This window comes from Xenopus laevis, chromosome 7S (assembly GCF_017654675.1).
Source record: "Xenopus laevis strain J_2021 chromosome 7S, Xenopus_laevis_v10.1, whole genome shotgun sequence".
NCBI classification, from domain to species: Eukaryota; Metazoa; Chordata; class Amphibia; order Anura; family Pipidae; genus Xenopus; species Xenopus laevis.
Window position 1 is genome coordinate 62117147 of NC_054384.1, and position 22892 is coordinate 62140038.

The window sequence follows — 22892 nt, forward strand, 5'->3', positions numbered from 1 at the left end:
CAAAGCTTTATTATCAGCACATTGTGATAGAGAGATCGAATAACTTATTATTGCAACAAGTGGGAAGCAGACACTGATATCACTCCTCCATTACTTCACCAATGCTATGTTTAAACAAATGTTCTGTATAAACATTGGTAATGCAATTATTTAGGCAGGTAACTATCCCTCCTCTCAGGCAAGGACCAATGTAACTATCCCAATAATGTAATCAGAGTCAAGGTGGCCACAAATGGGCAAAACCAATTAGTAACCTACATACTGAAGGTCATCCGTGTAAAGGTTTCAATGTAGTTGCCAAGTATTTGTAAAGGTATGGGATCCGTTATCCGGAAACCCGTTATCCAGAAAGCTCCGAATTATGGGAAGGCCATCTTTTGTAGACTCCATTTTATCCAAATAATCCAGATTTTTAAAAATGATTTCCCTTTTCTCTGTAATAATTAAACATTACCTTGTACTTGATCCCAACTAATATATAATTAATCCTTATTGGAGGCAAAACCAGCCTATTGGGTGTATTTAATGTTTACATGATTTTCTAGTAGACTTAAGGTATGAAGATCCAAATTCTGGAAAGATCCGTTATCTGGAAAACCCATAATTTACATGTTAAATATTCCCAAGAGTATATTTTTCATTTGCTTCTTTTAAAAGCAATTGAAAAAAAAAGACAAATGAATTTACTTTTATAATCTGTTTGCCCATGACTGCTTGTACTAAGCAGGGGTACTGCAATAAAAAAATAGAAATGTGTTTTGCTTATGTGTTGCTTACCATCAGGATTAGTACCAGGTAACCCTCCTTGCTGTTGCAGAACGCCTGCTGCAATAGAGTTGGGCCAGAATCTTTGAGTTGGCCGATGCTGGGACTTAATCTTCTTTGCTTTTGGTGCAGGGTCAGGATTGCTGGCATCTAACATTGGTTGGAGAATGCGCCGTCTTGCATTGATGAACCTTAAAAATGAGGAACAAAGTTACATTTTTATTAGGCTCATTATTTAAAGGGGAACTCCACAAAAACATAACTTAAGCTTTTTGAAAAGTAAACATCATTTCAAGCAACTTTGTAATATACATCAGTTAAAAATTATGCAGACTTTTCATGATTTTTAATGGTTTCTGACATTCCCTAAGCCTAGCCCCCTGCTCTTTTGCTGATCTTTCTGAATACTTTGCTGAGCTGGCTGACTACTGTTACTTTGTATCAGCAACCATCTGTCCTCAGCCTGCATCCTCCAAACCCCACAATTCCCTGCACATGTGATTTCAATAAGGAAAGGAACATCACAGTGCAATGCATGGTGGGTTATGTAGTTCCTGCATGCTGTCTGTAAGCTGTGGAGAAGTTGTTACAATTTGTAACATCAGTGTTTTAGTCCCTTCTTCCCTGCCAGGATTTCAAATGATGCAGAAAGAGAAAAACTGTTAACCAGCTGGATTTCAGCATAGAAAATGGCATTTATTCATACTTTTTGAAGAAACATGTAACTGTGATGGGTATATTAGGGGTTTCTGTGTTATGTGGGCCTCTTTATCAAATTTTGGGTTGGAAGTCGGAGTTCCCCTCTAAGTATTTTTAATACTTAGATACTAGTATTTATCAATCTTGTTGTCTATGGCAGGGACAGCCAACCTTTACTTTATAGGTGTTACACCTATACCTTAATGTAGTCTGTCAGCCAGTAAGGTTTACTGTGAAGTTATTCAAAATCCTGTCTGTCTCTGATCTAGAGTATTAATCATATAGCATTAACTTCTCTATGTAATATAAGGCACTAAGTTTGCCCAGGAGCAGTAACCCATTGGAATAAAATGCTTCAAACAGGTAACTAGTAAAGTCTACTTGCTGATTGGTTGCTATGGTTTACTGCCCCATGGCAAACTTAGTGCCTTTTTATTATATAACCCCATTAGAGTTTGTCCCAGAGCTGTCAACTCTCCCATATATTCATGGGGGCAGATTCACTAACCGGCGAAAATTCGCCAGCGCTGGTTTCTCACCCATCGCTACACTTCGCCAGACGAAAATTCACTCACACAAAGCTAATTTACTAGAATGCAAAGTTGCGCCCAGGGCACCGAGCGCTGGCAAATTTTCTCTAGCGTTACTCCGCCAATCAAAAAGAAGATGCTTTAGCATTTGCTAATTTGCATATGGCGGGAAATGATAAAGTTGAATGGACGTATATGTTACAGAAAATACATTACATTAAACAAGTCCAGGGAACCTTAATAAAAAAATAGAGTTGTTATAATGCCCTACACATGAGCCCACTGTATAGTTTATGTTTCATATGTTAGAAAATGTATGGGGAACCCAGTTACCAAAAAAAAATATTTTAAGGACTTTTGCAGGCTATCACTCTGAAAAAAGGAAAAGACGCAGCATTTTTTGGGAAAATGTTTCCACTAAAAATTGAGGAAGATCTATCACTCCAATGCACTTCGCCTGGTCTGAGTTGGTGAAGGCAAGTCTTCCGGGACATGTAATGTTCAGTAAAATCCGCATCTTAGTGAATTTGAGTTACGTCCATTCGCCAGAGCAAAAATTCGCCTGACGTTAGAGTGCAAAGCAATGCTAGCATCATTCTCCTTAGCTATCGAAGTGACGCCTGAACAGCAAAGTCCCTGCGGGCATAATGCTAGCAAATTGACGTTAGTGTTAGCCACTTCGCCCTTTAGTAAATCTGCCCCATGGAATCTGTTAGATTTCTATACCAGGCTTGGATGCAGCAGGGCACATAGACAAGTCACAACATGATGTTGTTGGTTAAGGTGTGTGGTTGATTGTGTCAGTGGTTTGGCAAAAACTTTCCAAATATTGCCTTCATTTGCCTTATATCTGCTATAATAAGAAAAGGTTTTTTTTTTTTTCTCTATAACTTTCACTTGATCCACTAGAGGGACCTTGAGGCTTTGAAATAAAATTTCCATCTCATTGTTGGATTGTCAGATCAAGGAGCTAAATCTACTTGGAGTGGCCTTTATATTATTACTATTTACATCAATACTTTCTGCAGGTCTGTACCTGAGAGAACAGATGAGTAGACTGTTCCCACTTTATATTGCCTCCCCTTATAGCCCTGCTCTCACCACCACCACCACGGTTTGTCTTGACAAATGTGCATGATATCATATCAGTTCATTTTAAATGTCACCCTATTTTTAATGCCAGCATGGGGCTATGTTTCAAGCAAGAAGTATATTGAGGATTCCGGGTATGTAGACTGCATAATCACACATTATATTGATGGTCAGATTTGGTTTCTTTCAGGCTTACAATTCAGTGCATTAATCTAAAGCCCATGGCTCAACTCTTGTTTCTAAATTACAACTCTGTGGGGTAATATAATAAAAATGGCAACGATTGCTCCAGATCTAGTAACCCATAGCAACCCATAGCAACCCATCAGCATTAACTGGTCACCTGTTCGAAACACTGACAGCTATAGTTTGTAGCTTTTATTATATCACTCTGTGTGTATGTGCCAACAGTTAGCTGTGGGGTGGGGGATTTTGTTTTATGTAAAGTAAAGAACCAAGATGAAGAAGAATAGATTTAACAAACAAAGAATTTCCACAATTCAAGGAACAGTAACACCAAAAAATGAAAGTGTATTAAAGTAATAAAAATATAATACACTGTTGCCCTGCACTGGTAAATGCTGTGTGTTTTCACAACTATAGTTTATATAAACAAAGCTGCAGTGTAGCCATTAGCTAGCTATTCAAATGGCACAGGTTACATAGTAGTTATAGCTCTGTAAAACACCATTCTACTCTACAGAGTTTATCTGTTAACTGCTATGTAACCTGTGCCTTTTCTTTTTTTTCACCAGTTTGAATGGCTGCCCCCATGGCTACACAGTATTTATTGATATAAATTATAGTAGTGTTTCTAAAGCAAACACACAACTTTTACCAGTGAAGGGCAATGGTGTGGTATATTAAAATAGCTTTAAAACACTTTCATCTTTTGGTGTTACTGTTAATTTAAAGGTAAACTCAGGACATTTTTTAAGGCAATATTCAAGTGCAGGAGCCCAAAATCATAGCCAAAAGAGCTCTACACAATATATATATATATATATATATATATATATATATATATATATATATATATATATATATATATATATATACACATACTCCTCCATACACAGTACAATCTGCTCTCTGAGAATGCAGTGCAAGACGCAGAGCACAGATCTGACAGGTTACAGGGATCCCTCATCTTAGTGCCTTACACCTCCCTGTTCTCCAGCTGTATGTGTCCTGGATGACTTAAAGCTTGGATATGTGGCTGGGAACAAACATGTGCTGCCTATGTTCTGTCCCCAACACCTGTATGCAGTGAAGGCTGCACCTCTCTAACAGAGAAAGAAACCACTATTGCTCCAATCTAGGAAAACCATTGTGTTTGTTTTTATTGCAATATTGGGAACCCATTTCTTGCACAAAATCTAATCTGGGTCTGCTTTTTGCACTCTGCACCATTAAGCCCTTGGTAAATAAGCTGGTAAAATACCAGCATGGCAACTATATGTGCCATTTCCCAAAAACTACCCCTGCCACCAGCAATGCACTTGCTCCATCCAAGAATATCCCTGACCTACATATCTCGTTCCAGGGTCTATATCTCTCTCTCCAGCCTACGTCCTCCACTGCTTATTCGTATAAAGCATTGCTTTTCCCTATTTGCAGGGAGTCAAACACTAAAGAACTGCACCAAATGGTCAGGGTATAGTACAGTACCGGTAATAGAAATATTATTAGCAGCAGATTTACCTTAGGCCTATTGGAGCATTGCTATCCCATACTGTACTTTATGCAAGGATGTATATTCCCACCTTGTATAGGCTTTATCATGACCCTACAAACTGCATTTTAACATCTGCTGTAATTTATGTACTTCAAACAACAGGCCTAATGGAGCCTACAATCTAGATCAGAACAATTTCATGGATTGGCAACCCTTTTTAAGCTTGTGGCTGTCCTGGGCAGTAAAATATCTAGGCTGAATGATGTAAACCAAATTTAAACTCATTAAAATAAAGATGAGGGCCCCTCTAGGGTTTAAGGCAAATACTTGATTTCTAAAGGGGATTTTATATAGCAATTTTTTATAATATACCATTTAAGAATAGCTACATTGTGTGCTCCGGTGGCACATTTCTGCAAGCTGATTTCTTGTAGCCCCTGGTTATAAATGTAATTCCATAGGTTGACAACACAGGGCTTACCATACATTAATGTGCAGTTATAAAGAGCTGCAGCTGTTAGTAAATGTTAATAAAATGACTAAATACAGCTCTAATAACTCAGTGTACCTGTCTCACTACTTCTGGGATCAGCCATTTCCCATTTGTTATTTCCCATCTGTCCTTATTTAGCAGTCCTCGGGCATGTATGGCAGGGGACAATAGAAAAGAATGGGCTCTGTTAATGCGTTTCCATGCCATGGACTCATAATAAAGCTACTACACGAGAACTTGTGAATTTATGCAGAGTTTAAATGCTCTTAGTGAGGTTGCCAAATGAGTGGATTTTTGCTTGTTCTGGTGGAACATTCAGTTTGATTTAAGTATTTAACCTTTGAGATTAGATCCAATCACAGCCTTGTATGAATGAAACGAGTGGCTGCCCCTTAAGTCATATTAAACATTGTTTGGATACCTTAACTTTGACCACACTAAACTGGAGAATATACATGTGAATTTACTACCATGCAATTTACTAAATAAAATGTGTTGCTAGTATTTTTACTCATGTTTTACTGACAATAGATTGTAGATTATAATGGATTGTAAGATTGTCAGGGCAGGGACCTCATCCCAACTGTTTATTGAAACCCCTAGTACTTAAAAGGAAAAGGCTAAAATTAAGTAAGCTTTATCAGAAAGGTCTATATAAATACACCAGTAAACACTCAAAGTAATGCTGCTCTGAGTCCTCTGTCAAAAGAAACACAGCATTTCTTTCCTATTATTGTGTACTCATGACTTCCTGTTTTCAGCATAAACCTCCAAGGCAGGGCTTGAGCATGCTCAGTTTGCTCCTCTCCCCCTCCCTCCTCCCCTCCCTGCTGTAATCTGAGCTCAGAACTGTATGTGAGCAGGGAGAGACTCAGGCAGGAAGTGATGTCACACCAAGTTTATATGGCAGCTTCTATCCTAAACAAACAGAGACAGTGTCTAGAGCTGTTTACTCAGGTTTACTCAGGTATGGTAAAGCATTCTGCAGAATAAATATAGCGTTCTAGCTTGCACTATTGAGGCTAATCTGTTGACAATAAACCGTCTTGGAGCTTTCCTTCTCCTTTAAGTATTTATTTTCACTGTCTAACTTTCAATAACTTTAGCGCTATTTTTGTTTACCCCTCATAAACACTGCACACATTTGTGGTGCTATATAAAGAAATACAATTACAGGTATGGGATTCGTTATCTGGAAACCCGTTATCCAGAAAGCTCTGAATTATAGAAAGGCCATCTCCCATAGACTCCATTTTATCAATATAATCATTTTTTAAATTATAATAATAATAAAACAGTACCTTGCACTTTAGTCACACTGATACTTAATCCTTATTGTAAGCAAAACCAACCTATTGGGTTTATTTAATGTTTACATGATTTTCTAATAGACCTAAAGGGGTTATTCAAATTTACATTCATTTTTAGTATGATGTAGAGCAGTGATCCCCAACCAGTAGCTCTCGAGCAACATGTTGCTCACCAACCCTTTGGATGTTGCTCCCAGTGGCCTCAAAGCAGGTGCTTATTTTTTAATTTGAGGCTTGGAGGCAAGTTTCGGTTGCATAAAAAATAGGTGTACTGCCAAATAGAGCCTCCTATAGTCTGCCAGTCCACACAGGGGCCACCAAATAGCCAAGTACAGCCCTGATTTGTCACCCCATAAAGTTTTTGCATCTGTTGCTCCCCAACTCTTTTTATTTTGAATGTGGCTTATTGGTAAAAAAGGTTGGGGACCCCTGATGTAGAGAGTGATATTCTGAGACAATTTGCAATTGTTTTTCATTTTTGATTATTTGTGCTTTTTGAGCTATTAAGATTTTTATTCAGAATCTCTCCAGTTTGCAGTTTCAGCAATCTGGTTGCTAAGGTCCAAACTACCCTAGCAACCATGCACTGATTTGAATAAGAGACTGAAATATGGGGAGGGTCTAAGTAAAAAGTTGTAGAATAAAAAGCAGCAATAATAATACATACAGAGCATTGTTTTTTTTAGATGGGGTCAGTGAAAGCGAAAAGAGTCAGAAAAAGAAGGCCAATAATTCTAAAACTATAAAAAATGAATGTCAATTGAAATGTTGCTTAGAATTTACCATTCAATTGAAATGTTGCTTAGAATTTACCATTACCATTTACATACTAAAAGTTAAATAAAAGTTGAACACCAATTTAAAGTATGAATATTATTACAGAAAGATTTGTTATCTGAAAACCCCCAGGTCCCAAGCATCCTGGATAACAGGTCCCATACCTGTACAAGTATTAAAAAAGTATATATAAAAAGTCTCATAGAAACTATTTAACTGTATTCTGTTTATACAGGTAAGTCAAATTACAGTACATTAGTCTAATACAGGAGCCAACTGATGCAAGTGTGTTATTTTTCTCAATTTATATTTTCACTGAAAATAATAAAAATGCAAATTACATATATTAAAATGGGTATGTGGTCATTAATTTTAATGCATTGTTGTTATACTGTAGATAAGTCTATTAGTACATCTGGAATATCAATGTAACTATTCCTGAATCTAACATATATGATAATGAATGTGCTTTTCAGAAGCCAAGGGAACTCATTTTCCTCTCCAAACCTTGGTTCCTGGCCAATAGGTTACCACTAATATGTTCTCTCTAGTTATCTGCCATAATTACAGAATAAAAGTATGAGCTGCTAACAAATTATTTCAAGAGAGTGAAGAAACCTGTGTGGGCAGGTGTGCTAAAAAAACAGGATATTCTGAGAGTCTTTTGTTAATGAACTGTAACTCATACATATATTTCTGAATGTTCAGCTTTTTTCATAAAGCAGCATCTTGTCTTTCTCATTCACGTTCTAGCTTTGTCATGTAAAAGTTGTGCTTTTGTCTTTAGAGTGTGTCTACAGGGACATAATTTATTGCCCTTGTGAACTTTAATCAAGCTTTCCTCAGCTACTAGAAAAACAGAATTCACCCCGGGGCACTTACCAGTTGTTGACTTGCAATAGTGTAAGGTTTGTCTGTGCTGCTATTTGCCGCTTCTCATCCTCTGTTGGGTAAGGGTGCTGAAAAGAATATTGGAAGAGTTATGAGGCAGCTTACTGCTGTGAAAATCCAAACAGGTGCATTGGCTGAAGGCACATAAAATCTTTACTTCTGAAACATCAATGGCTCTTTTAGCATGCCAGAGAAAGTGCACAATTTCAGGGCCAATAAATAATAATGTCTTTTACCTTGATACACTCCTGCAAAGGGAAAGGGTCCTAAGTAACATATACTGACCTGATTTTCTGTCCTACACATAGGGGCAAATTTACTTATGGTCGAATATCGAGGGTTAATTAACCCTCAATATTCGACTGCCGAATGGAAATCCCTAATTTACCCTAATTCGTTGTTCGATCGAACGATTAAATCCTTCAAATCCCCATAGGCTAACATTGACTTTGGTAGGTTTTAGGTGGCGAACTAGGGGGTCGAAGTTTTTTTTTTAAAGAGACAGTTCTTCGACTAGCAAATGGTCGAATAGTCGAACGATTTTTAGTTTGAATCGTTCGATTCGCAGTCGTAGTCGACGGTCGAAGTAGCCCATTCGATGGTCAAAGTAGCCAAAAAAAAAAACATTTGAAATTCGACGTTTTTTTTCTTCTATTCCTTCACTCGAGCTAAGTAAATTGGCCCCATAGTATAAGTCTGATCACATCTAATAATATATAATATCTCGGTGCTGCTGGTCATTTTTTCCAATATCTGATTTCTTTACCTTGCACCCGAGTTGAAACAAAAAGAGCGGAGTGCTGTCCAAATGGCTTTATATATATATATATACTGGGAGAAAATTCAGGATTGAACATAGGGTCACTTGCACCACGGACCATGTGGTATACATGGCCTGGTGCCCATGTGGACTGATTATGTGGGCAAAGCTTCTACGACTTACCGCGAGCGTATGAACAACCATCGTTGCGCCATAAGAGCGGCCCTCACTACGGGAAAGGCAGACCAACCTGTTGCCAAGCATTGGCTGGAACACCATCACACATTACCACAATTCAGACACATGATTATTGATCATGTTCCAGAGCCACGGAGAGGGGGCAATAGGGAGCTGTCACTCCTTCGCAAGGAATCAATGTGGATCTTCAAGCTGGACACTTTAGTACCAAAAGGATTGAATGAAACACTTCCCATGGCCCAGTTCTACTGATTACACTGGGCACATGGAGCCCAATGTCTGACATAGATAGATGGTCCAATAGATAGTACACACTGAACATTTACCGTTGGACTCTATACTTCCCTAGAGACTATACTTCAGTGAATGACTTTAAACATGGAGTTATTGCATAACTTGAGGATATCATTAAGATAAAATAGTGATGCATATACACTATACGGGTTAAGCCATGAGATTTGGCTGGCTGATGTCACTGGTGTTATAACTGTGATTAGGATTGTACTCTAAAAATAGTTTTTAAAAAAATTTTTTTGGTCACACTTTTCAGGTCCACAGAGGAGGGGATATGAGGTGCATAGGAAGGCCGGCCAAACACTGTGTTTCTCATCACGCTGCCCAGGTCTGCCATGAGACATCCAGGGTTCACTGTACAGCCTGGCATAGGTGTACAGCACACTGCTAACCCACTTTGCTGTAGGCGGATTGCCCCTGAGCTCCCTCCCAGCTCCCCTAAAGCAGGACGGAAGGTCGTTATACCCCTACGCACATCTTTGGTCCTACACTCTAAACACTTGGGTGCCATGTGGTGGCCTACGTGTTTGGGGGATTGCCAGAGAAGCGTTATGAGAGGAGACATAGCGCGGTTGGGAACAGCAGTGCTTCACAGATGTTTCCCTGTGGGAGTGATGCTGCAGCTAGAGGGGGTGTGTCACCGGCCAGAAGCCGTGTGGGGCTCCCCTTTGGCTAACAGCACGAAGGGAGGGGAGGAGCAAGACTCACAGTAGCTACGGGAAGGCTCCGCATAGACACAGAGAGATGTATCGATCGAGCAACAATGGGCGCAGTAAAAGGCGGTATCGGCAGGACCGGCAGCTAATGTGATGACGGGAACAACAGCTGATGGCGACAGAGAGGAAAACTAGTGATACATATCCTCCGGTGGGTCTGATGTTTGTTCACGCACTGGCCACGTATATGGCAAAGAGAGGAGCACGGAGGGGGGTACACATCATGGGAAGGGGTGTTGGTTTTAGCGCACCTATTATACATTGAGGCCATGGCTCAATAGACCCTGGTTGTCACTACGTCACAGTAATCTATATGCACATTTGGTTTGAAGCGATGGGATGGGTATACACACTCTTGTGGTGATTGATGGGTTGTACACACCCACCTATGACGTCTTGCCTAAAAATAAACAGGGAAGTGCAGTTAAGCTGTATGATATGATCTGAAGGGGAATGCCTACTGTTGATAGGGTTAATTTTCCCTCCCAATAAGGTAAATAGGAGGCAGTTAATAGCAAAGCTATACAGGTAAAAGGCATGTGCACCCATGCCTATGGGCTCTTCCTTGGATATCTGAAAGAGGCAGGTCTCTTCTGTGTGTCTGAAAGAGAGACAAAGTTCTTGCTGTTCCCAGTAAGAGCAAGCCTGATGGAGAAACAAGAGGCATATGGAGCCTGGGACAGAAAGAGTGTCTGAGATTGAGAGTTGGAGAACCAAAGGGTCTGAGCTAGAGAGAAAAAGCAAGTGCAAGGGTCTTGTGCATGTAGAAAGGCAGTGTTTGGAAAAGTGCAGCAGTCAATGTAGCTTGGATAACATACTTTATCTCTGAACTGTGAGTAACAGGGTGCTAACCTTTTAGCTAACCTTGTGGTGGTCCAAAGTCTGGGAGAGGCCCTAGGGTAGTCACAAAAACTATAATCTCATTTGAGACAGACTGTTATATATATTTTTAATGTCATATAACCATATAAAGACAAACACCCTGTTGATGTGTTTTTGTTGTTGAACAATTAAAGTTTTATTATTCTGCATTTTTCTTTTCCCTGTCTCATCTCTGCCTCATATCCCATATGGTCCTCATCCTTTATAGCCTTCACATTTTCTCTGTAATAACTATACCTTGCGTTTAATGGTAAGGTTAGCTTAAGTTTAATATTTCTTTCTTTTAGATTCAAGGTCCCAAGCATTTCGGGATGCCATACTGATCTATATTAGTATAAAATAAAGTAGAGTACTGCACTCAATTATTACCGATTTATTTTGCAAAAAATGATAGCAAACATTTCCTCAAATTACTTTTTACTCAGTTACTTAAGTTTCCTTATGGGACTCTTGTAAGAAATGTATGTAAATGTAGCCATGTAATTGACAAATAATCAATAGACAGATCAATAGAGACAGTGGTGAAACATTAGGTCTGACAAAATAGTCTGTCACTTACAGTAAATTCATAAATAAGCATTTGGATTTTGAAACCAAATCAAATATGCTTACTGAAAGATTCTTTAGTGCGTTCATGAAAAAGTTTGGTGATAACTGATACCACAGTGGTTCCTTTTATTTTATTGTTGACAAAAGAGAATTTGCTGAGAATTTGTGAGTGGCACAATTTTAGGGGAGAGGGTCCCTTAGCAAAACAATTTATTGGCACCCACATGGGAAGGTGGGAATGGCTCAGTCCCTCAGCCGTACAATGAAGCTTCTCCCCTCCAATTCTTGCTTATTTTTTGTGGTGCAGGTGGCAGCAGAGAATCTGGAACCATACAGCAAACCCCACAGCAATCCAGGCTCCCTGCAGTCCCAGGATCTGCTGTATTTCTAGTTACACAGTCCCCTGTCACTGTATTCTATCTAGAATCTAACTTCACCAAATCAGAATCTAGCATTAGTTTACACATCATTAGAATTAGCACACTGTAGGGCTAAAAATGTCTAGTTCTGGTTATCTGGCTATTTTTATTCTAAAGCTATGATATTTAATCAAAAACTGAAAAACATGGCAAGTTACTTGCATTTTCTAAAATCACTTTCCTCTAGATAAACATCACAGATTTCTAAAAATCAATTCTTACTGTACTGTTATTGTACAGATTGTACTCCAGATGGCAGAAGTGAGTTAGAAATCGGTTTATTTATCCACTGGAAAGAGCGAAAAGGAAGATGTGTTATAATCATCAGTTTAGCCTTGTACCAATACATAAGAGATATTCCGTTTTACTTTTGAGCACATTTCATGCAAGGCAAGTCATTAACATTTACATCCATTCCAGGCATTTGGAATGAAACTATTAGCCAAGACTGAGAAAGTGCTATTGAAAGCAGAAAAGAGAGCTATGCACTGTGTTTAGTAAATAAAAGATATGTCTCTTCACCCTATAAGTGCATACATGAAATAGAAAGATAAGAGAAGTCACCAAGGAGTTCTGTGACCATATAAAGGCAGAAAGCTGCAGGTTGAATGCCTAGCTTTTAGTCACAATACTTTAAGGTGACTTCTAAAAGATTCCCATTGCAGAGTAGGAGGGTACATTATTTATTATAATATGCAAGATTCATGCCATAAAGATGACATCACTAAACACCGATTTCAGTCTGACGAGGTTTTGATTTTGTTTTAAGGAACGTTCAGCTTGGCAGTTTTTTGAAGAAAATTGCAGTAGATGAAAAGAATATATTGTATATTGTGTGTTAAAACCACTGGCGGTTCCAGGAACAGGGGCTTAAAATGCATTTAATAGGAATGATGGAAAATCCACATGGACAACTCTGTAAATGCTTAACGGAAATTAGTATGGATTTGCTTCCAGAAATATTCAAGATTTGTAACGAGAAGGGAACTAACAAAATTAAATGTAACTAAAAAAGAAGCTAGTTGGTCGGCTGACTATGGACGTACTCCTGCTTTAGGCTGAAACCTGCAAGTTCCTTAAATTTAAAAATGTAGAAATTTCAAACAATTTGAAAATCAAAAATGTATTCTTGACCTATAAGAACTCATTTTCTAACACTTAGCAAAATATAACCACTGTTTGTTGTAGTATTTCCCTTCCTATTTGTGTCTGTAAATAATCACCCACTAAGATTGTAAGATCTGTGGAGCAGGTACCTCCTACTCGTCTATTAACATTTTGAATGGAACTGTATTTTTGCATTCACACGGAATTATTGAACTGCTCTGTGTGTGCTAGATTAATATATTGCTTTAATGTAAAGACATGCATAGGTAAGTGCAGTAATATATATAAAAATGTATGTAAGTACAAATGAACATATGTATGGACAAAGGAAAATCATTATGGGCTTATGATTGGGAAAATGTTTGAGCGCTAAAAGGTATATTGCTATCACCTAGAGTAGGAATGAAAGGATCACATGGTAAAGTCACATAAACATTTTGCAGTTTGATACCTGTAGGAGGAAAACAACACCTTCCTATTTTACAGCAATACACCAGCTGGACACATAAGCAGGGAATATAAATTCACCCTCCCACAAGTAGATACAGTAATACAAAATAATTTAGCAAAAATTAAATTTTGTTTCCAATAGCTGTAAAGATTCCAATGATAGATGCTGAATATCTAACTGGAGATGAAGGGCATGTAGCTAGAAAATTGTAATGAAGGGAGATAGGCAAAACAGGAAATATCATTAAACACTAGACATTAAGCCCGTTAAATTAAGGGGCGCTAGAACATATGTAGTCAAAGATTTATAAAAACAGAATTGTTCTAGTCTAAAAAAAATTTGCCGGAGACGGTCCGTGGGGCACATGCGCAGTAGTGTGACTAGACCTGTAGCAAACTTGATAACCCCCCTATAATGGCTATGCAATAAAAGCTGCAAAGTTTGCTACAGGTCGGATCAACTATAGCAAACGATCAACAGGTCACCTGTTCAGAGACATGCAAACATAGTGCCTTTTATTACATATGTGTATTAATATGACTGGTACCACAAAAAGGACATGGATCATCTATACTGCTGCATGTGGGTCATTTATGAATTCCCAGTGGTTTGTACTTCACAAGGAAATGTTTCAGACTGAGAGTCTGGTGTCTAATCACTAATTTATGAACTGCACCTATCTGGCTGCAAAGGATTTTTTCAGCTAATTACAGTTTAATGCTATGTTAAATTATATTCATAAATTGCTGCATATCTGAATTTGAAATGGTAATGCTTAAAAGAAAAATACATTTTTTATATAAAATATTATGTTATACTCATTTCCAGTCGATAGTCAAAGTACTGTCTCTTTAAAAAAAACTTCGACCAACTACTTCGCCAACTAAAACCTACCGAGGTACAATGGAACGTCCCCATAGGCTTTCTAGCAAATTTCTGATCGAAAGAATTTCTTTCGATCGATGGATTAAAATCCTTCGAACCATTCGATCGAACGAATAGCTGTAAATCCTTCGACTTCGATATTCGAAGTCGAAGGATTTAACTTCGATAGTCGAATATCGAGGGTTAATTAACCCTTGATATTCGACCATTAGTAAATGTGCCCCTTAATTATCCATGTTTTTCCCCACGATGCAGTGTATGTTTCCCCAGAATTCCAGCATCATTGCTGACACACATGGAGTTGTTTGTGATGCAATTGCACTCAAAAAAGATAAAGGATCTGTTATCCAGAAACCCATTATCCAGAAAACTCCACATTATTCAAAAGCCATTTCGCATAGAGTCCATTCTGATCAAATAATACTCATTTTAAAAAATGATCTGTAATGATCTGTAATAATCAAATTGTGCCTTGTGTCTGATCCCAAATAAAATATAATGAATCCTTAGTGTGGCAAAACAATCCTATTTGGTTTAATTAATGCCAGTGAATATTTGTGCCTTCAATTATGCCCTTGTAGATCCCCATATATTTTGTTAAGTTGATTCAAAAGTTTAGAAAACATTCTCTAGGAAGCTGGGACTTGAACCATACAATACCTTCTATATATACTTTATACAATTTAAGACAGAAGTCTGAACAAATTTAAATTTCCTCTACGTTTCCTTTAACATGACAGTATACAAACCAGTGAATTCTGCATCAGCATTCATAAATTATCAGCCCTGAAGCATCAGCTACTCTGACACATGTAACCTCCTTCTGCTAATGTTTTGATAACTTTCTAAGAGCACAGCAGCGCATACTGAGCATGTGTAGTGTCACTGACTCACAAAAGACTGCATAACAAGATCAAATCAGAGCGCAGGCTGAAAAGTTAGTGCTGAGACACAAGTGCAGAACATTATATGGTTTATTTAGCTTTAAATGGGATTTTGTTTCTTCCATTACACCTTTGAGTGCTGGACTATGGCCTGGGCAACTTATACCGCACAAAATTTGTTGTACCATAGTAACAAATAACATTTAATACTTTTCCACATAAATTGAACATTTTTGAGCTACTTAATATGATGCTTTTAAAAAAACAAAAATAGCTAAGCTATTAGTAACAGGTAGTATAAAGAGCCTCTGGATTACAGAATGTTCTTTAGAGCTGTTTTATAAATGAGCCATACTTGATTTATAATGCATGAGCTTTAAACAAAGACCTCTATGGGTGCTAAATAACATATTTGTTTCCCTGCTGGTGATTGCAGGCATATGCAAAAATGTTTGTTCCATCTGTAGATAATTAGAACAAAAGCTGTCATTCTTTCTAATATGCTAAAATCTATTAAACACTGTGGTTTGTTTAAAATGTTTGCCATTATGTTGGGTTGCATTTGCCTTTGGAAGAATGTTCCTTTTAAAGGTTAAAAAACAAAACAAAAATCAGGAACAACAGCAGCACCTCTGAGGTCCATACATGTACCCTGAAATATTTACCTTGTAGGTGTCACTGAGTGCCTTCTTATGAATGGGAAAACAATATTTAAGTATACAAAAATGTGAGCTTTGTATCCCAAGCAAAACCAACTTCAATTATTGTTTGTGCATTATTGTGATTGCTTTAAGAAGAAACATTGAAAAATACACTTTTAATAGCAGCATTCCACTCAAGTCATTACTGCAAGACTTTTTACAGGTTCTGATGAAAACCAACTACCAACTACAGGGGGAACCAATATATTTAATAAATTGGCACCTACCACCACACTGTCCACCCCCCCCCCCCCCTTACTGTGGTTAACAAATACAGCTCATACCAGCTCCATCTCTTCCAGTTTCTCTCACATCTCTTTCTCCTACCAAATGTGACAACAATTATGCAATATGTGAGAGGATTTAAAGTCAGTAAAATGTGTTAATTTAAAAGTTTAAGCAGTTGAGAATTATAGTGTAAACCATGACACTAAGCAGGTTGCTCAAATATACACAGCATTCCTCTGCCTGACTTCTTCTACATTCCGTACTGAATTCTGCAGGATGCTTTTACATCAGATGCACAGCCTGTCACAATGTGGGATACTTTTCCGGAAGGCCTCAGCACAAAATATACAACTGGTTAGTAGGTTGAATTGTTCATAACAATAACATTTAGGGGGTTATTTTTTAAAATCCGAATTTTTCTGATTTTTTAAATAAAAAAAGTCCAACCAAATTAGAATCCACAAATTGACCTTATTAAATATTGAAAGAAAGCTTGATTTAATTGGTATGAGTAAAAACTCGATAAAACTGAAAACCCGGATTGTTTTCCTGAATCATTTGATTTTTTTTGGGAAAAAGCCCACATTTTTGCCAGAAAAGGTTGGATTTCCAGCGCAGACCACAGAAACTTCAAAATAGGATAGGGACCTCTGCCATTGACTGATACACAACCTCGCCAGGTCCGAGATGGCGGATTTTCAGATCCTGGCTTTTTGCTGCATAGCAATTTAAAGGGGAACTCCACACAAAGATAACAAGCTTTTTGAAAAGTAAACATAATTTCAAGCAACTTTGCAATATACATCAGTTAAAAATATGCAGCCTTTTCATGATTTTTAATGGTTTGGAACAGTTCCTTAAACCTAGCCCCCATGCTCTCCTGCTGATCTGTCTGACTACTTTACTGAGCTGCCTGACTACTGTTACTTTGTATCAACAGCCATCTGTCTTTAGCCTGCATCCACCAAACCCCACAATTCCCTGCACACATGATTTCAATAAGGAATGGAACATCACAGTGCAATGCATTGTGGGTTATGTAGTGCTGTGGAAAAGTTGTAAGATCAGTGTTAATCCCTCCTTCCCTGTCAGGAGTTCAAATGATGCGGAAAGAAAAGAACTCTTAAACAGCTTTATTTTGGCATAGAAAATTGCATTTTTTTCATACTGTTTGAAGAAACAGGTAACTGTGATGGGTATATTAGAGGTTTCTGTGTTATGTGGTTCTCTTTATCAAATTTTTGTTTGGAAGCCAGAGTTTTTAATAAATCTCAAAAATCTTTCTTATATCTGTCCCATAGTGAAAAGCCAGAAAAGCATCCACTGGCAGATCTACAAAAAGGTGTAAAATGTGACAAACTGTAAACTTTAAACTTGGTTTTAAATGCTCTCCTGGACCAATTTTTTAATTAATTATTAGTAAAAGTTAAGTTTTAACCTTGTTCCGTGGGTTTCAAGGCTCCTGGATGGGGTGGTGCACTTTCAAGGGTTAACTTTTCCTTTTTCCCCCATATTGGCCACCATCCACCCATATACAGTGCTGCTTAATGCAGACAGTTCTGTATTCAGAATAAAAAGAGCTGTTCCTGCAGACACAACTGGCAGGGCAAGGTGCAAAGTACAAAGAGCAAAGTTTTTTTACACTGTATTTAGGAGAAATCTAGTAATGTGTCAATAATTCAGTAATCAAAACAGAATTGTAAGCATGCAATCATATTTAAGGTCACTTTTGTACAGACATTTGGAATATGGGGAACAATTAAGTCGGTCAAAATCTCTAGCCACAATTACAAAACAGCAGTGCTGATTGGGTTTAAAATGTAACTCTTGTGGGAAAATAAACTAGCACTTGCATGAAACATCAGATGCTTAACAGTATCCCAGTAAAATCAGATATAACTGCTCTGTTGTAGGACTAAGCTTTGTTTGTTTTCTGCATCCCTTACACCAGAGAAAATGTATTAATTGCATATAATAATAATCACTTAATAGACATTCTTGTTTTTATGGGGAAAGAATGTTAAATGTTTTTTTAAAATCCTTTCAAATAATTTTTCAGTTGTTGTGTATAATCCTTATGTTATGTTTACATAATGTTATCAGTGCTGTAATGTCATTAACATCAGATCTTCTTATGTCAAACTTTCACCAGTTCCACATATGGATCTTTTTTTCTGATTTTATACATGCTGTATTCTTTGGAGCTGTTGAAAGGAGTGTGGCGACTTATAAATATTTTTAAAATTTAGGCGTACTCTTTAAATATGAACCACCTATTGTCATTGATTAGCCACTTTTTAAAAGTATTTTTTAAAATTCAGCTAAATCAATATATTATGGATTCTGTCAATTAGTGATTAAACCACCCAGACATGGACAAGAGTGGTAGTGGCTTTTGTCTGGGGGTTTACTTACACTACACAAGAATTGTCTCCCAATAATTTAGGCTGACTCTGGGGTGCTCCAAGGGATTACAAATTCCCCTATTCCCCACCCACTTCACTCCCTATACTTGGTGGGTACCACCTGGGAATCTAACTCATACTAAATTACCTTGGTGGAGCACAAGGCTGCTCTTTTTAGCTACCCTGTTTATCTTATCATTCCTAAGGTGGTGATATTATTCAAAACATCCCTCTATCCCAGACTTTACTAAGTTCTTCTTCCCTGAGAGAAGTATCTTCTTACTGTAGCCTAATGCTCTATTCAACACCCATCTACCCCAGTCACCACATGGAGTCCAAAGTAGAAGCGCCACATGCCTCCTCCCATTAAGTAACCTTCCCACAAAAACAACTCACACTCTCATCTCTGGGCCTATGGAAACACATCCCTTCCCAGGGAATAAGTTACAGCTACAGGATACCCTGAACCAGTAGGAAAATTAATTTCTTATGACATTCTGGATATTAGGCTTCTAGATAAGATTAGAGATCCTGTATTTATTGATCTACAGAATATGTGGGTGTTTGAAACAATGTTGCAAAGACTTAACAGAAGTTAAATAAAACCTAAATAAAAAAAGTAGCATATTTGCCAGAAAAAAATCCATTTCCCAATCTTAAAGGGCATGTAAAGGCAAAAAAATAAAATCCCATTTTTACTTTCTTTAATGAAAAAGAAACCTATCTCCTTATACTTTAATTAAAAAATGTGTACTGTTTTTATAAGAAACCTGACTGTATGCAGTGAAATTCTCCCTTCATTTATTGCTGTGGATAGTATTTGTCAGACGGTCCCTAACTGCTGAGAAGGGAAACAATCATACTTATGAACAGCAGGGGGAGCCCCCACCTTACTTCCCAGCCATGCAGAACTCAAGCAGTTTTGTTTATGATGATCCCTAAGCAGCCCAGACCACACTGAGCATGTGCACAGTCTAAGGGGCAGATGTATCAAGGGTCGAATATCGAGGGTTAATTAACCCTCGATATTCGACTGCCGAATTAAAATCCTTCGACTTCGAATATCGAAGTCGAAGGATCTTGCGCAATTCGTTCGATCGAAGGAATAATCGTTTGATCGAACGATTAAATCCTTCTAATAGAACGATTCGAAGGATTTTAATCCATCGATCGAAGGATTATCCTTCAATCAGAAAATTGTTAGTAAGCCTATGGGGACCTTCCCCATAGGCTAACATTGGCCTCGGTAGGTTTTAGGTGGCGAACTAGGGGGTCGAAGAAATTTTTAAAGAGACAGTACTTCGACTATCGAATAGTTGAATAGTCAAACGATTTTTAGTTTGAATCGTTCGATTCGAAGTCGAAGGTCGAAGTAGCCAATTCGATGGTCGAAGTAGCCAAAAAAAAACATTTGAAGTTCGAACTATTTTTCCTCTATTCCATCACTCGAACTTAGTGAATGGGCCCCTGTGCCTTTCAAAGATGTTTAACAAAGATGGTGACCCCCTTGTAGCCAACTTTGAAAGCATAAATTATTTGTTTTATTAGGCTTATGGTGCAGTAAGTTCATGTTTATATTTAGTATACAAAATACAGCATTTCTAGCCTTATTCTATTTTAGACTTTACATGCCCTTTTAGCATTTAACCCAGCTGTTTTCCAATCCTGTTCTTTACATTAAAATAGAACTGCATTTGGGATGTTGGAGTAGCAACATATTCTTATTTGCTTTGGGAAAAAAAATTCCCAAACTCCCCTAGGACTCATTCTTTAATATATGACTTTCAGCAGCTCTGGGGAAACTTTAAATCCTTCTTCCAGAATGACCAGCGACCTGCAAACCCTTTTCAGCTTCTATGGTTTACCTAGCTAATAAATGCTTCTTGCAGGCTCCCAGACCACAATAGAATCTGGCAGCTCTGAAAATCTGGGCTTAGCAGCCCTCAACACCAATAACTGCTATTTACCAAGTGGCTCTAGAGGAGGAGACAGGAATGTAGGCAGGCTACAGTGTAATGGTAACAAGGGGGGGAAATGCTTTAATATACTTCAACAAGATGAAAAATATCATATGCAAACGGAAAATGATAAATGTTACTAAATTAAAACTCACATTCTATCCAAACCAGTGACTATATCATTTAATTAGGGCAAGCTGCAGACAATACCCCAGAGTCCCTTGGTAAAAGCACTAATTGCAGAAATTTGTATACATTTGTTGAACAGAGTAGAAACTGGAGTCAATGGCAATTTCTTTTTAAATACTTGAAGGTCTATATGTCTACACATAGCTTGCCTGCAAACAGTGGGATTGATCTATTCACCAAAATAAAATTATTTCTGGAGTGCTATTTCTTAAGGCTATGTAGTGTGAAAAGTGCAAATTCAGACACAATTGTGATTTCCCCCCCCCCCAAAATGCAATCTTTCTACATAATTTCAGACACAAATTATTGTGGCCTTGAGGGGGCGATGCTCTTGATGCATCTGTGACCGATGTGTCAAAATTTGTGTGATTCCAAATCAGAAGCAAATGTGCTATTATATATAAATGTAACTGCACTGAAAAGAGTCCAGATAGCTTTACTTCTGGTGCTCATTATTAAAATAACAGGTGCACCCATTTCTTTAGGGACAGGCTGCTGTGGGAACCCTGAAGCTATCACCACATTTGAAGGTGAGCCAAAGGCAGGGGTGGCAAGCACAACTGGAAGTGCAAAATATGATTTTGGATGCAAGAACTTTTAATGATTGTAATTTGTTTGTGCAATGATTCAGCAGCATCAAGTGCAAATAAGGGCTTAAGGTGTATTAAAAGGGGCATAGATTCACGGGAGACGGGGGTTATTCTTTCACTGTATAGAGCACTGGTAAGGCCCCATCTAGAATATGCTGTAAAGTTTTGGTCTTCAGCTCTCAAACAGGATATTATTGTATTAGAGAGGGTACAGAGAATGGCAACTAAGCTGGTAAAAGGTATTGAAAATCTTAGCTATGAGGAAAGACTGGCCAAGTTGGGCTTGTTCACGCTGGAGAAGAGGAGCTTAAGGGGTCATATGATAACTATGTATAAACATATAAGGGGATCATATAATAATCTCTCTGATGCTTTATTTACCAGTAGGGTCACCCATTCCAATTAGAAGAAAAGAGGTTCCGCCTAAATATTCAGAAGGGTTTTTTTACAGTGAGAGCTGTGAAGATGTGGAATTCTCTCCCTGAATCAGTTGTACAGGCTGATACATTAGATAGCTTTAAGAAGGGGTTGGATGGCTTTTTAGCAAGTGAGGGAATACAGGATTATGGGAAATAGCTCATAGTACGGTTTTGATCCAGGGACTAGTCCGATTGCCATCTTGGAGTCAAGAAGGAATTTAGTTTAAAATAGTGTTTAAAGGTTGTCTTTTTTCAACCTAGTGTACTATGTTACATGTTTCTACAAATAAACTTGTGAGTTGCATGTGCTAAAATATCTGTAATCAATGATTAAACTTTTGTCTATGCCTCAGAGAAACCTGGAATACAGACGTGGGAATCACAGCTATATGGTGCATCGTAAAACTGATTAGAGAATGTCAGTGATGTTTGTGAACTGGTACAGTAGTGCTGTGCCTTGAAAGCGATATAGAATAGTATGTGTACACAAACACAAAATGGGAAAATAGGTGTCTGCATTCATAGGCCACCAATCAGAATCACAATTTTGCACAGTTTTAATAAAGAGGGCCTCCTATTACATGAAAACATTAATTCAGTTACACTGCCAATAAATATGGGCTGTGTATGGTCCATGCTACAACAAATACATTTCTGTGTATGTATCTAGAAAGCAAAAGTATTCTGCCCGTTGAAACAAACCAGAAAAATACCAATTCTGGCAGAACATTTGAATTTCACAATAATTCTGATTACAGTTTTAGTTGGAGAAAAGGAGTGTTCCATCTGCACATTATAAACACCTTGAGTAAAAAAAAAAAAAAGACCCTTTGGTGTAATAATTGGACAAAACATATTCTTTACCTTTTATTTTCTATTAATATTTGGGCTGGGTTAATAAATCATAACCATAAATCTTTTGTCCCACATGAAATGATATCACTGCAGTATATTATGGGATAGTTTATCATAGTATCACCCCATGGTGACATAAATCCCCTATTCAGAAAAACAGCATCAAC

The 22892-nt window shown here is 37.8% G+C and overlaps 1 protein-coding gene across 6 annotated transcripts in view; it reads right to left on the bottom strand.

Annotated features, from left to right (window-relative positions):
- Positions 1–22892, bottom strand: part of pknox2.S (PBX/knotted 1 homeobox 2 S homeolog) — a 404889-nt gene that overhangs the window by 2717 nt on the left and 379280 nt on the right. For all 6 annotated transcript variants that reach the window (XM_041571316.1, XM_041571317.1, XM_041571318.1 and 3 more), the window contains 2 exons: positions 8227–8303; positions 778–956 (listed from right to left, as the gene is read on the bottom strand). In XM_041571316.1, coding sequence (XP_041427250.1) covers positions 778–956; positions 8227–8303 — 256 coding nt within the window. The remainder of the gene's footprint in view (positions 1–777; positions 957–8226; positions 8304–22892) is intronic.